Below are 12,457 nucleotides of genomic sequence, written 5' to 3'. Positions count from 1 at the left end.
CTTAATAAGACAAGCCAGACTATCCAAACAGAAACCAGTTTTGCCTTGAAAATGACGGAAGTAAATCTACATCCTTTATGTTTAAAACCAGAATACTTTAGCCTCTCAGTGCTGCACCAAAATGCACAACACTTATGTATGGGGAGCATGACATGCACACAAGTTTTTTCACAGTAGTTGGCTGTGCTCAAGAGCCTGGATCAGTTATTGAACAGAAAGTGGAACTGTATATGTCTCTCCATCCAAGGGATGAAGGCCCCAGCCTTGGAACCTGACACTGCACAAACAACAGTCTTCTCTGCAGACAAGCAGAGATTTTTACCAGTAAGAACTGTAAAGCACAAAGAGAAGCTTTTAAGAGAAAACCAATGACTAAGTAAAGGAAAAGTTTTAATTTTAGATCAGGAACACTTTGTACACTGAATTCCAGCAGCATTGCTTCCAGCCTATATCCCAGCATATTTGGTCTTTTACAGCACTTCCATTGTAAATTACAATCCCCTCGCAAGAGTTCAATCTGGTAAATAATTTATAATTCACTGCTCCAACAGGAGCACTGGAGTTAAGAACCTGATTAAATCACATTAATTTAAATAGTGAGCGCTAGTAATTCACTGTAGCAGGGCTTGGCACAGTCTGGACTGCTGCAGCTGGGCAGCCACCAGACAGATAAAAACTAAGGCCTTGCCTCATTCCCCTCCGGTGCTACGGGACTCCAATATCCTTGGGGGGAAGAATGAGCAAGGTGCAAGTATTTTATGAATTTGTGAAGACTCACAGTGAGAGTTCTCCTCTAGAAACTGCTGTTCAATTGTATTAAATGTAGCTAAACAAACAGACTCGAGTTTCTTCTACCCCAACAAGACCTGGGTATCTTTTTTTCACTGCCACTATTCTCCAACCTTCGGCTCACACGGGACTTGAAGATACAAGCTGTAACAACTCCAAATTTACGTGCTCTGTGACTGGCAGTCACTCCTCCTGCACAGCCTTGGAGCTACTGTTCAGTCAGAAGGATGATCAACACAAGGCAAAATGAGCTGCACAAGGAATGTAAACAGTCTGCTGATCCCCAGCACTCCTCCAATTCTACGTGGACCAAGATCTCTGTTTCACTTCACACTACCATTTATCCACTTCCAGCGAGAGAGAGAGGGAGAGAAGAGTTCAGTATTTAGCACTGCAACTTATGTTTAGCTTCTCTGGAGAGCACTGCATGGTTCAGTTCTTCTTTTAGTAAAGTACCTACAGCTACCTCGGGAAAACTCTGAACTTGAGGGAAATCACAATTCATCAGCAACAGGCTGAATTTGGAATTAATTATATCACTAACCAATCTTCTAATCACTTAAAGCCATATTAATTAATTAAAAAGGCTAGAGGTACAAACAGTACACAGACTGACTTAAGCTACAGAAAGATTCAACTCAGGATCACTGAAAACAGCACTGTTACAAGGAACTGTAACTTTTTTGGATTTATCATAAAGTAGCATAGTACACTTGCTACACTAATATTAAATATGATAATTTATCTGTACTCAAGCCAATTGCTTGGAAGTAGTGGGGAGGGGGGAAGAGATTAAGCTAAATATGGGTGACAGCACAGAATTAGGAAGGGAAGGCCTCATGTTTCTACAAGTTCCCTACCAGTCAATAATAAGGAGCACGTATCACTTATTCATGACTCTAGATGTTTACAACACATAACATTAAGTTAGAGCTGATAAAACTGTACTGCAGATATCCAGCCAGATCAAACACTCTGAGTTCTTACATTCCTTTCATTTTCCCTCTCTATTTATCCCACCATGTAGGGACAACTGCAGAAGCAGCACTGAGGAGGCTGACTGCATTCCTACTACCAGCTACTCCTGATCCCCACTTCAGTATTGCTTTAGAGCTCCTGCACTCAGCCTGGGGGGGAGAAGCAGCACAGAGTGAATGCTGATGAAATTGGGTCCTACATGTTAACAGTGGGCATCCCAAGGTTTTCCCTGCTCTTCCATGCAGCTTTCACGCTGGGGGAAAGCCACTCAAGCACAGATTTAGCCCTTTAAACAAGATCAAATTATTTTAGAGCAAAAGCAGGTGGTAGCAAAAAATAGAATATGACTTCAGTGCAGATCCCTCGAGAAGCAGGTGGGGAGCCCCTCACCCAAAAAAAACTGAGGTCCCACAATGCTGATATTGGCAGTGTTGCAAGACACACACCACCAGTAATGACAGAAACAGTCATTTGACATGCAAAGCAGCCCAGTACACCTCCTGCATATTAAGTGTGATGTCCTCTCATCATTGTTGTATAGACCAAACACAATCAGCAGGATTGGGCTAGTTTTAAACTGTAAGAACTATAGGCTTCTCTCTAAGGAGAGTCTGACATCAGAAACACTTTGACCCCAAGTTTCTTACTTAGAAAACTGTACTGCAGCTCTTAGGAACCTGTTTGAGATTATTACAATCGCTGCTATAGCGGACACAGGCAGGGAGGGGGTGGAGTGACAACAGAATTCTTCACCCTGTTAAACTCTCCCAACCCATGAAAACTCAGAGGACACAGGTGTGTCTGCTCCCTTGGGCACAGAGATTAGATATTTCTGGAATTCACTAGCTCTAATTACTGTTTTTCAGGCCAGAGTTCCTTCTAGGGTCACCGGGACAGTTCTTCCAGTTAAGCAAAAACCGCTTCCCAAAGGGAGCTGGAAGTGGCCATAACCATTTCCCAGGCTGAAATGCCTGAAGAGGCACCAAGTCCTCACTGAGGGATGATGCCCCGTTTGTATTTTGAAATGGATGCCTGATTTGACAGAAAGGGGCGGTACGGCGACAGAAGGATGACTTGCCAAGTCCACTTCCTGTTCTCTCATTCATTTAGCAAATTCCTTTAATTCCTGCCTCAAACTGCATGTTCAGAGACCGCTGTTCTCTCACTCCATTTACAACCCTCCCTTACCACCGGGTCACAAGGAAACAGATAAACCGGTTTGTCTGTGCTGCATCCATTAGTCATGGATCTCTTCCAATGCTGGCATTATAGTTTTAACAGGCTATTAAGACAACCACGTTATTCTGGGGGAGGATTTTTTAAAATATTGTTATGTTTGGAAGAAGGGAAATAAGCTGTGCAGCTTCCAAGTCCAAATGCTTTCTTGCACCTCATCTCACCGATTTCCCCGCAGCTCGAGCTGCACAGAAAGGGGTTCCCCGGAACCTCCGCGATCCTGAGGGTGACGGTAAAAGAGAAAAACCGCGATCCCTCTGCAAGACTGCGGCGTCCCCCCGAGCCAGGGCGGGAGCGCCCGCGGTCCCCGGGGTGAGCGGCGCGGCCCCGGCGCCTCCCCCTCCCCGGAGCGGGAGGTCCCTCAGGCGGCGAGTGACTCTGCACAAATCGCGGCCGCTCCGCACGGCGCGGAGAGGCAGCCCCGGCGATAGATGGAGGGATGGACGGGCGGACGGACGGACAGACAGACGAGGCAGCTCAGAGCCCGCACCGGGGGCGGGCTCGGCCCCGCGCGCCTTCCCGCGGCACCCAGCGGGACGGCGGCCGCGCTCCGCAGGGAGGGAAAGAAGGCACCGGAGGGGGTCCCAAGGGACGGAGGGGGTTCCCCTCGTGACCTGGCCCCCTCTCCCCGCCCCTCAGCGCGCCCCCGGCCCGCCTAGGCCGCGGCCCCCCCCACCCTGTGAGGGACGGGGTGAGGCAGAGGAGGGGGAGCCCCTTCCCCTCGCCTCCGCCGCCGCCCCGCCGCGCTCACCTGGAAATGCTCCTGGAAGCGAATGGGCAGTATCTGGGCCATGACTGGGGGCGAGCTGCCCGGGGCAGGGGCGCGGGCAGGGGCGGGCGGTGGAGCGGAGCGGAGCGGGGGCCGGTGCTCCCCTCACGGCTGCGGGAGCGGCGCAGGCGCGGAGCCCTCGCTGGGATGGCGCTCGGCGCGCCCGCCGCCCTCCTCGGCCTCAGCGCGGGGCCGCTCACTCGCCGCCGGAATCACTCCGCACCTCGCCAGCCTTCCAGGGTCTCCTCAAATAGTCCCTCCCCGCCGCGCTTCTTTCCCCCGCCCATCGCCACCGCCTCTCGCCCGCCCTCTCGCTCTTCCTCTGCCCCGCTGTCCCTGCACTCCCGCTGAGGGATGGGCTGGGGACGGCGCTCCCAGGAGAGGGGGGGGTCCCCGCCCCGGCTACGGCCAAGGGAGAGGGGCGGGAGGGGTTGCTAAAGTGCAGGTATCCTTCCGCTGCTGCCACACGCGCTCACGTGACCTGGACCCCTCCCCGGCTTCCTCCGGCGCTGCCCCGGGTTCCCCTCACACCGACCCCGGGGCTGTCCCCACCCACCCTCACACCGACCCCGGGGCTGTCCTCGACCCACCCTCACACCGACCCCGGGGCTGTCCTCGACCCACCCTCACACCGACCCCGGGGCTGTCCTCGACCCACCCTCACACCGACCCCGGGGCTGTCCCCGATCCACCCTCACACCGCCCCCGGGGCTGTCCTCGACCCACCCTCACACCGGCGCCGGGGCTTCCCCAGAGCAGCTTGGCGGTGCCGGGGCGATGGTCCCTGCCCCGGGGCTCCCGCCGGGGTGCGGAGGGAGGCAGGGGACGCCCAGGCGCTGCCCCCTCGGCGGTGGCCCTTGGTGGGCACTGGGGAACGGGAGCCACCTGCCCGGTACCTGCTGTCGTGGCCGGCAGTGCCAGAGCGTGGCTCTCCTCATCCTCCTCGGGAGCCCCCGGCACCCCCAAGGGGCTCGGCCAGCGCTGGGGTCCGGCGGCACAGCTGCCCTTGGTCCACCTTGACTTGCCCTAATGCCATGTGGGCTTTGCTGCAGCCGTGCCCGGAGGTACGTGAGGGGTTTTATGACCACATGTTTGGAAAACCATCCCGCTGTTTTGCCCCGTGCGATTTCTAAATAGGAACAGGGCTCCTTCCCCCAAGAGTTGACACTGTGAATTGGAAGTTATTGAATAACCAAGAAGTGAAGGGTTCAACATGCAAGAGGTACATCAACACCTTTTTCTTTCACCCTCACTCCTAGCCAGCCCATTAGCATCAGATGAGGGAGGTGAAGGTAATGTTAAAGCTATTATATTTCTCCTAAATTACAGTAATCCTTTGAGATGGAAATTGCTGCAGTGTTACTATCTCCAGCACTTTTATCCAGAGCATTGTGTTGTTCATATTTTCCCAGAGAGCTCAGCTCTGGGAAACACAGGATTACGGGAGAATCTCTAATTTAATTTTTTATAGATTAGTTTCTTATGTACTGCGTTGTGAAGCAAAGCTGAACAAGGGACCCCTGAAGACTCAAAACCAGAAGGCGATTAAAACAGTTTCAAATATATTACAATTTAAAACCTCATTATTTTAACTTCACCTCATTCATTTTTAATACATGGAGATGGGAATTGCCAAAACTGGGTTAGGTTTCCAAAGGAATCACAGGCATGGCTCTGCTGAGACACCTTGGGTTCTACTGGCATACACAGTCACAGGCTGCAGCCATGGGCTGCAGCCCTTTGCCATATTTGGGAGACATGAAGGTCTACATCTGGACAGAGGAAACCCTGAACAGCCCATTGAACAGGTGGCTGGGATGAGGTGCTGCTAAAGCCCCATCCCTGAGGAAATCTGGGATCTGTAGCTGTCCCCAGAAGACTCCTGACTGGGGTTAGGTACCAAGGTCTGGTCTCTCAAAAGAACAAAGCAAAAACTGGAGCTGAAGTGGAGACAACTTTTCTTTACATGGTCAAAAGGGGTTTGAGTAGCATCTGCCCTTCAGGTTTGTTAGTAGCAGTTTAATTAAGGTGGGTTATGAGTTTCCAAATGAGGGCAGAGACAGACCATCAGTGGGACATCAGGACATCTGTCACCAGCCCATGTTGGTATAGTGAACTTGCTCTGTGTTTTCTTCTGTCAGCTGTCCTCCCTTACAGTCACTTTATGGATGCTAATTATTTATATCCAGACCTCCTATTTTTGCTCTTTAGTTTATAGCTAACTATGTCTTAAAGAAAAACAAGGCACAGACTTGCATCATTTATTTCACAAATAAAGTAAGACCTCTTAAGTAATGTACATAGTTACAGTATATACATTTTTATATCATTTATGTTTTAAAGAGAACTGTGACAAAAGAAAGAAGCAACAGATTTGTCCCTGAGACTTATTTTTATCATTAAGAATTACAAATGCAAAAAAGTCACCGTGTATTGTGTGCAATCCCTCTTAGTAGTCTGGCACCAAACTGCTGATGTGAACTGGAGAGATCACTGGCAAGGAAATCGAGTCTCTTTTAAAGTATAATTAAAATTAAAGGTCTGTTATATTTCTTCACTCCAGTTTTAATAATATAATCCTTCATGCCCAATCCCAGCTGGCCAAATCCTAATTACAACATCCCATAATATCCATGGTAAAAAAAGCATCTCCCTTTATGTAAGAGTGCTTTGCCACACTTCTGTCTGCTGATGTCTTTCTCATCTCTACCTTCTTTACACCTCTCTGTGTTTAAATATCTGTCCTTTATAAGACCTGGCTTTGCTGATCCCAAGGGTCACATTCTTTGCAAGCATGGCCAGCTCTGTGAAAGTGCTGGACACTGTGGCACAAATCAAACAAAAATGGGAGAAATGTTTTGCCATCTTTTGTCCACTTTGCAGCCTACTGAGCTTCAGCTGCAAAACTAACTGCCCTCTGCACAGTCAGCTGTGTGCATGGATGTTTTAACTGACTATTTTAACCTTGTTTTCTATATTTAGTTTGGGATCTCTCAATGGGAAGGCACTACTGGCCTTATTTAAGGTATTTCTCCTAGAGTCTCTAGTCTATTAAAAGGCAATGTAAAGGGTCTCTAATGGTTCGTTGTGTTAGTGCCCCTCTGATTAGCTGACTGCTACTCTCCTGCTCCCTTATACAAGGCAGAGCCACAGCATCCAGCAGCTGAGAAGAGCGTAATCCCTAGAAATCCTTTAACAAAGCAAATGGAAAAGCTCCTGGTAAATGTTTCTCTATTTATTTCAGAGGTTGTTTTCATCCAAATATTTGGTTTTCTGGCTCATCCTATGGATGGCAGCCTGATGCCTTTTTTTTTTTTCAGTGTTTGAAAACAGCCCTGAGAAGAGCTGCATTTTTGTCTTGGAGAGGCTGTTATTTACATGGAAAAATATTGTATGTATTGTGCATGTTCTTAGTCTTCTTCCCACAGAATCATCCAAGGAAGTTCTTGCTAAACAACATCTGTTCAAATCACCGCTTAGCTGCACGAGTGTTCATTCTGCAAACTTTTGGCTACTTTGCTGTTTTGATCCAAAAAAAGTCAAATGGCACTGGCACATCTTCTGGCCTGTAGGAGAGAGTGTCCACTGCAGACCTGCCCAAGTGGGATCACCTGCAGCTCCAAGGGATGGAGAGTCTGCATGTTGGACTTGCTCGTCCTCGTGCCTGATCGTTGAAGCTGCTGGAGAGCTGCTGCCTGTGGCACAGCACTGACGGCAGGATGTTGATCCACATCTGTTCCCAGCTCAACGCTGCCTGGCGCCGTCGGAGTGTCAATGTTTTGCTTAACAGATAAATGCAAACCTCAGGAAAGCTGTGTCAGCAGTCACACCGAGATGTTGTGGTGCAGCAACGTCAGAGTGTCACAGCAGCTCCTAAAGTTCCGATCTGGTCTCTCACGGAGAAAATTGGTGTTTCGTGGATCTCGAGGCCCTCACTGACTGTTTGCCTCAGAATCCAGTTTGAAATTGTACTCCTTGTTTTTCAAACCACACCCTCGCTCCTTGGACTTCTTTCCAGCTTGTCTCCTGGAGACGTGGAGCCCTCCCCTTTCCTCCCCTCTGTCTCTTCTCTCCGTCCAACAGGCTCCTCACTGCTGAGTCAAGAACTGTCTTCTCTCACCGTCCCCATCCAGAGCTGACTCCTCGTGCATGTCCCGCAGTCATTCTCCATTTTACTGCAAAGTTCCATTCTTTTCTCCTGGAGTTCAATTCTTCTTTTCTGTCTGTTCTTACTGAATGCATAACTCTGGGTCATACAAAGCGCTCTGGGGCTCTGGATGAGTTTCTTCTGTGGTTTGTGTAAGTCATTGCACAAGCTCCTGAGACCCAGCTGGTAAAAATGGTTATGTTTTTTAAGAAATTATTTGAAATGTAAAGATTCTGTTGCAGAGTTGTTTAATATGTAATTGTTTAATGTTTAAATTCCCTCTAGTTCATTCTTTGAAAGAAGAATGGCATTGTACATGCTTAGAATTTAAAGGCAATCCCCTGTTATGGTGGATTTAACTCCTGACATGTTCTTGATAAAGGTCACTTTATGAATTTAGTTCAGTATGTGAAGCCCCATCCTGTAGTCCCTGTACATGAAAGCTCTGCTGGAGATTATAATCCCATCATCTCCATCAGCAGATTCTGATGGCATTTAATGTCAAAATGAACAGAAGTGTCTAGAGGCAGTAGCAGTGCAGGCTGGAGGTCTTGAGGTTCCCCACAGAGAATGCCATGATGATACATAATTTACTTGTAGCTTGCAAACAATATGCCTGTCTTGCCTCCCAGAAGCATTTCCACTGGAAGGAGCCATTTCTGTCCACGAGCAGCACACGGACATTGATGCTCTCTGTGCATTCCTAGAGCCATTTGCTCCTTCCCTGGACACTGGTGTTCTCCAGGCTTTGCAGCACAGGTGCTGAATCCCTTACATGGCAGTTTCTCAGCTGAAATTGCAACTCCTCCAACCAACCTTGTAAAAAACAGAGATCTACTGGTGAGTGACGCAAAGCCGGGTAAAGGGCACGGGAGTCAACGTGTGCCTTCAGAATCTTGACAGATGGATCAGGGCTGTGTGCTACAACAACCCTTGGAGAAGCTGAATTCCTCCTGGGTGTTTCCTCTGGCAGCTCATTCATCAAGCAGATAGAGGGTGAATGTGTTCTTTGAAAACATAACCAGTGGCAAGGGATGAGGTAGCTGATATAAATCCAGGGTGCATCTCTCTCTAATATCACCAGGTCTGGAACGACAGAAACCAAGCTACGCTTCTAAATAGAGCAAGTAAAATCTCAGCCTAGATGGTCCGAGTGGCTGAACACCACTTAGGAGCATAACTAGTCAGTGTGCACAAACAGGGCATGAGAAAGGGCTGGGAAGGACCTGGAGGGGTCTGCTGGTTGTCACCTCTGTCCTACAGCAAGGCTGAATGAGCCAATGTTGGCCAATTGCAGATTAACAGGGTGATTTGGGAAATGCTGAATATATTGACTGTTAGGGCCTTTTAGCTATTTCCTTTGAAATAGACCCTTGACAGGGAAAACCTCAGTGCTCATTTTCTTAACATTATTACATTATCCAGGAAACAGAATGAAGCCAAGAAAAGCAGAAACCCTGTTACATTTTCAAGTATAGTGGTAAACTGTGCAGATTGTAAACAGAATTTTTATTTTCTATAGGGCATTTAAAACATATTTCCCCTTCTCTTAATCCTGGCAAGAAGCACTCTCTAAACTCATAAGCTATGAATTCCCCCATCTCCAGAAGGAAACAGCTCTTTATGACTGTTCTTGTTTGCCTTGCTTCCTTTTCCCCACCACAGTAAGTTTTGAGACCAGTGGCCAAATTCAGCCATGTGTGACAGAGAGGAATAAGCTCAAAGAAACTGAATTCCAGCAACTTTCATGAAAACAGGCAGCCAGAGAGTGGAGAGACTTTTATTTAGAAGGAATGGCTGAAGTGGGAGTTCAGCCCTTACTGGAAAATCTATGAAGTCAGTGCAAACTGTGGGGGAAAAAAAAAGTCTTTGACCAAGGTCTGCACCTTCTTGAATTAGTTTTATTGTTCATGAAATATTTTTGTTCCATTCCTTTATTCCCAAATTCCTGCTTTTGTAGGAATCTGTACCTTTGTCTGCATTAACTTTAAAGATAGGTTCAGAAATGCTGTCCTGAAAACACCATTATTTCCTGAACTGTGTTCTCCCCTTCAAACCCAGTTTTTTATTAGACCATGTAATGCTATTCTATGTAACACAAATGCCCTGGTTTTTTATTATCAGCTTGTAGGATTTCAGGAAGCTGAAGATAAAAGTGACCCTAATTTTCGTATTCACTCTTGGCTTTCTCTGTCTTGAACTGTTTGTGGAACAGGTTTAATGGACGTTCTCTGCATTTCTTGGTTCTTAATGACATACACAACCTGAATGTAACAGACTGGCTTTTCTTGAACTTCAGTCTTAACTAGAATTTTCAAGACACAAACACAACACAAATATGTTTCCCAAAGAGGTTTAACAATCACAAATTTGCTACCTTTTAGATTTTTGACAACACAAGCAAGATGACTGAGCTGGAATAAAACGTAGGCAAGCACAGGCTTACATGCTCAAAGTCCTCATAATGAAATGACTAAGGTACCTTAAAAAAAACTCCTACTAAGTGCTGGCAGAAGCAATTCATAAACAGTTTGCTACCCTGTCACTAGAATGAATTTAGATGACACAAGATGAAGACAGCCATGCCCCTTTATGCCAGAGCTTTCAGTGTAAGTGATGCTACTTAGGTGAAGGGTGTTGAATAAAGGGAGAAAACCTCCCATGCAGAGGCCTTAACAAGCACCAGAGGGAATTTACAATCCTATCTCTTTAGACAGATCTTCCCCAGTTTAAAGAATATTTGGTACTTTCTACTTTTCTAAAGGCCTGAGGGGTGCCCTGAAATGTAAAAAAACACACCCATTTTTTGGCAAACTGTGCTGTTCCAGATATGTAGAGTATCCTTAGCAAACACAAAAATGAAAGGGGAAGCATACAAAGTGCTAGTTAAACCATTTATTTAGCATTTTGTCATCATGTTGCTTTGCGGATTTTTGGTTGTGGAAAAATGTGATCCAATAAAGTACTAATTTCAAAAAGAATATATGGAGGTTATTATGCAGTAGCTTTTAATTGTCTCCTTTCTGCACCAAGCCATACTGCATCCAAAGGGGTGAGTTCTAGCCCCAGTGTTGGAATTTTCCCTCTTCCATCTTAGCTCTCTACAAGTCATTTGCTCCAACTCAACCAGAGCCTAGTGCTTAAAATTCTGGATGGAGTGAGGCTGCAGCTCCAGCACATCAGAAGTGAGTCATCTTTGCGTGTTTCTATCCATTCACGAAGACTGAAACATGTTAATAATAAGCAGCTCTTCTTTTGTTTCTTTGGTTATGCTGGAAGAGGAGAACTAAAGAATTGAAAGAAACAAGTTTAGTGGTAAGAAATAAGCACTTCCATGAGCCCTCCAAAAGATCCTTAAACATATTTCTCTTGTAGCCCAGAATGTGACCGAGACAGCACATGATGTGTTGCCTGATGCAAGAACTATGTTCAGTTAATGCATATTGCCAAGTTTGTGTCTGCAAACAGGAGCTTGATTTGCTGTGTCTGGGCTGTGTCTGATTGTACTCATTCACAAAGCCAGCAAAATAGCTGGAAAAGTGGGAGAATACAGGAAACTGTTGAGCTTTTTGATCAATTATTCCAAAACAAGAATGATCAAATACAGGCCATAGGATTAAAACGCAGTTGGAATCCATCCTCATTTGTAACATGAAGTTAAACATTTTGGAATGGTCTGTCCCTTCCCAGTCCACCCACTCATGTCAAAAGATGATGCAGTTGGATTTGCTGGTGATACCAAGATCCTGGTAAGCTACAGGCATGGTCCCTCTGGATAGATGTGTTCACTGGTGTATCACCTCCTCAGCTGCTGGGTTACAAAGCAAAAAGGTACCATTTATTACACTGCTGATCTCAGATAGCACTTCCTCTGTCATCTCCATTCATAGTTACAGATGACATGCAGAATTATTTTCAGCTCTGTTTGGCTCATGTGCAATCCAGTTTTGCAGCTCCCCTCTGGATTCTGTAAATACAACAGCAGGGAGAAGCCACCTTTTGTCCCCTTGTGCCAGGAGGACCTGCCAGACATCAACATGGACCAAACTGCTTTCTGTAAGTCTGCTCACAGATTTCATAATCCATCTGTTTTCTGTAAAATGCAGTTATTCACAGCAAAGTTCCCTCCACTGTACAGTAAGTGGCTGTTTATGTTGCTATTTCTGATGAGGCTCAATATTGTCTATTTTTCATTCTATCTCAGCACTGCCTTTAATTGCCTCTTTCCCCCAGATTTACGTATTATCCCTCCCGGCTGTTCACACACAGACTTCCCTTTCCTGGCAATCTTCCAGTCACTCCGTACTCCAGGCAGAGGTACTAAAACAGCAGAGCAGTTGATGAGAGTTAAAATAAATCTACATTCTGTTATACTGTGTGGCCCGGAGATGACTGAGCAATTGAACAACAGAGCAGCTGAGACACGTCAGAGGTTCTTTTCCTTTTCCTGACTGTTAATTTTATGTACTTTTGAGCAGGTACATAACAGGGTTGTAGAGGCTTAACAGATGTCTCTTCAAATGTTTTCAAATGCCATT

At 46.6% G+C, this 12,457-nt stretch overlaps 2 protein-coding genes across 6 annotated transcripts in view; one reads left to right on the top strand and one right to left on the bottom strand.

The window, feature by feature from the left end:
- Positions 1 to 3,939, bottom strand: part of CLTCL1 (clathrin heavy chain like 1) — a 35,568-nt gene extending 31,629 nt beyond the window's left edge. For 2 of the 5 annotated variants that reach the window (XM_027652058.1, XM_027652057.1), the window contains exon 1: positions 3,755 to 3,936. In XM_027652058.1, coding sequence (XP_027507859.1) covers positions 3,755 to 3,796 — 42 coding nt within the window. In that variant the 5' untranslated portion in view covers positions 3,797 to 3,936. Of the gene's footprint in view, positions 1 to 3,754 lie in introns of all 5 variants that reach the window. The other 3 variants (XM_027652060.1, XM_027652056.1, XM_027652059.1) reach the window with 3 other exon arrangements.
- LOC113951392 (leucine-rich repeat extensin-like protein 5) lies at positions 3,795 to 11,406 on the top strand. Its single transcript, XM_027652325.1, has 4 exons — positions 3,795 to 3,956; positions 4,027 to 4,836; positions 6,914 to 6,991; positions 7,093 to 11,406. The coding sequence occupies exons 1-4, from the start codon at positions 3,795 to 3,797 to the stop codon at positions 7,342 to 7,344; spliced, it is 1,302 nt and encodes a 433-aa protein (XP_027508126.1). The 3' UTR covers positions 7,345 to 11,406.
- The last annotated feature ends 1,051 nt before the right edge of the window (positions 11,407 to 12,457 follow it).

The sequence above is a fragment of the Corapipo altera genome, unplaced genomic scaffold (assembly GCF_003945725.1).
Source record: "Corapipo altera isolate COAL_440 unplaced genomic scaffold, ASM394572v1 67, whole genome shotgun sequence".
NCBI classification, from domain to species: Eukaryota; Metazoa; Chordata; class Aves; order Passeriformes; family Pipridae; genus Corapipo; species Corapipo altera.
The sequence above is the reverse complement of the archived record's forward strand: the minus strand, read 5'-3'. Positions and strand labels throughout refer to the sequence as shown.

Bases quoted from the DNA above. Each gene is read 5' to 3' on its own strand.
- LOC113951392 (XM_027652325.1), top strand. From the start codon at position 3,795: ATGACTGGGGGCGAGCTGCCCGGGGCAGGGGCGCGGGCAGGGGCGGGC. The intron at 4,837-6,913 runs GTACGTGAGGGG...CCCTTATACAAG, and splicing joins TGCTGCAGCCGTGCCCGGAG to GCAGAGCCACAGCATCCAGC. The intron at 6,992-7,092 runs GTAAATGTTTCT...TTTTTTTTTCAG, and splicing joins AGCAAATGGAAAAGCTCCTG to TGTTTGAAAACAGCCCTGAG.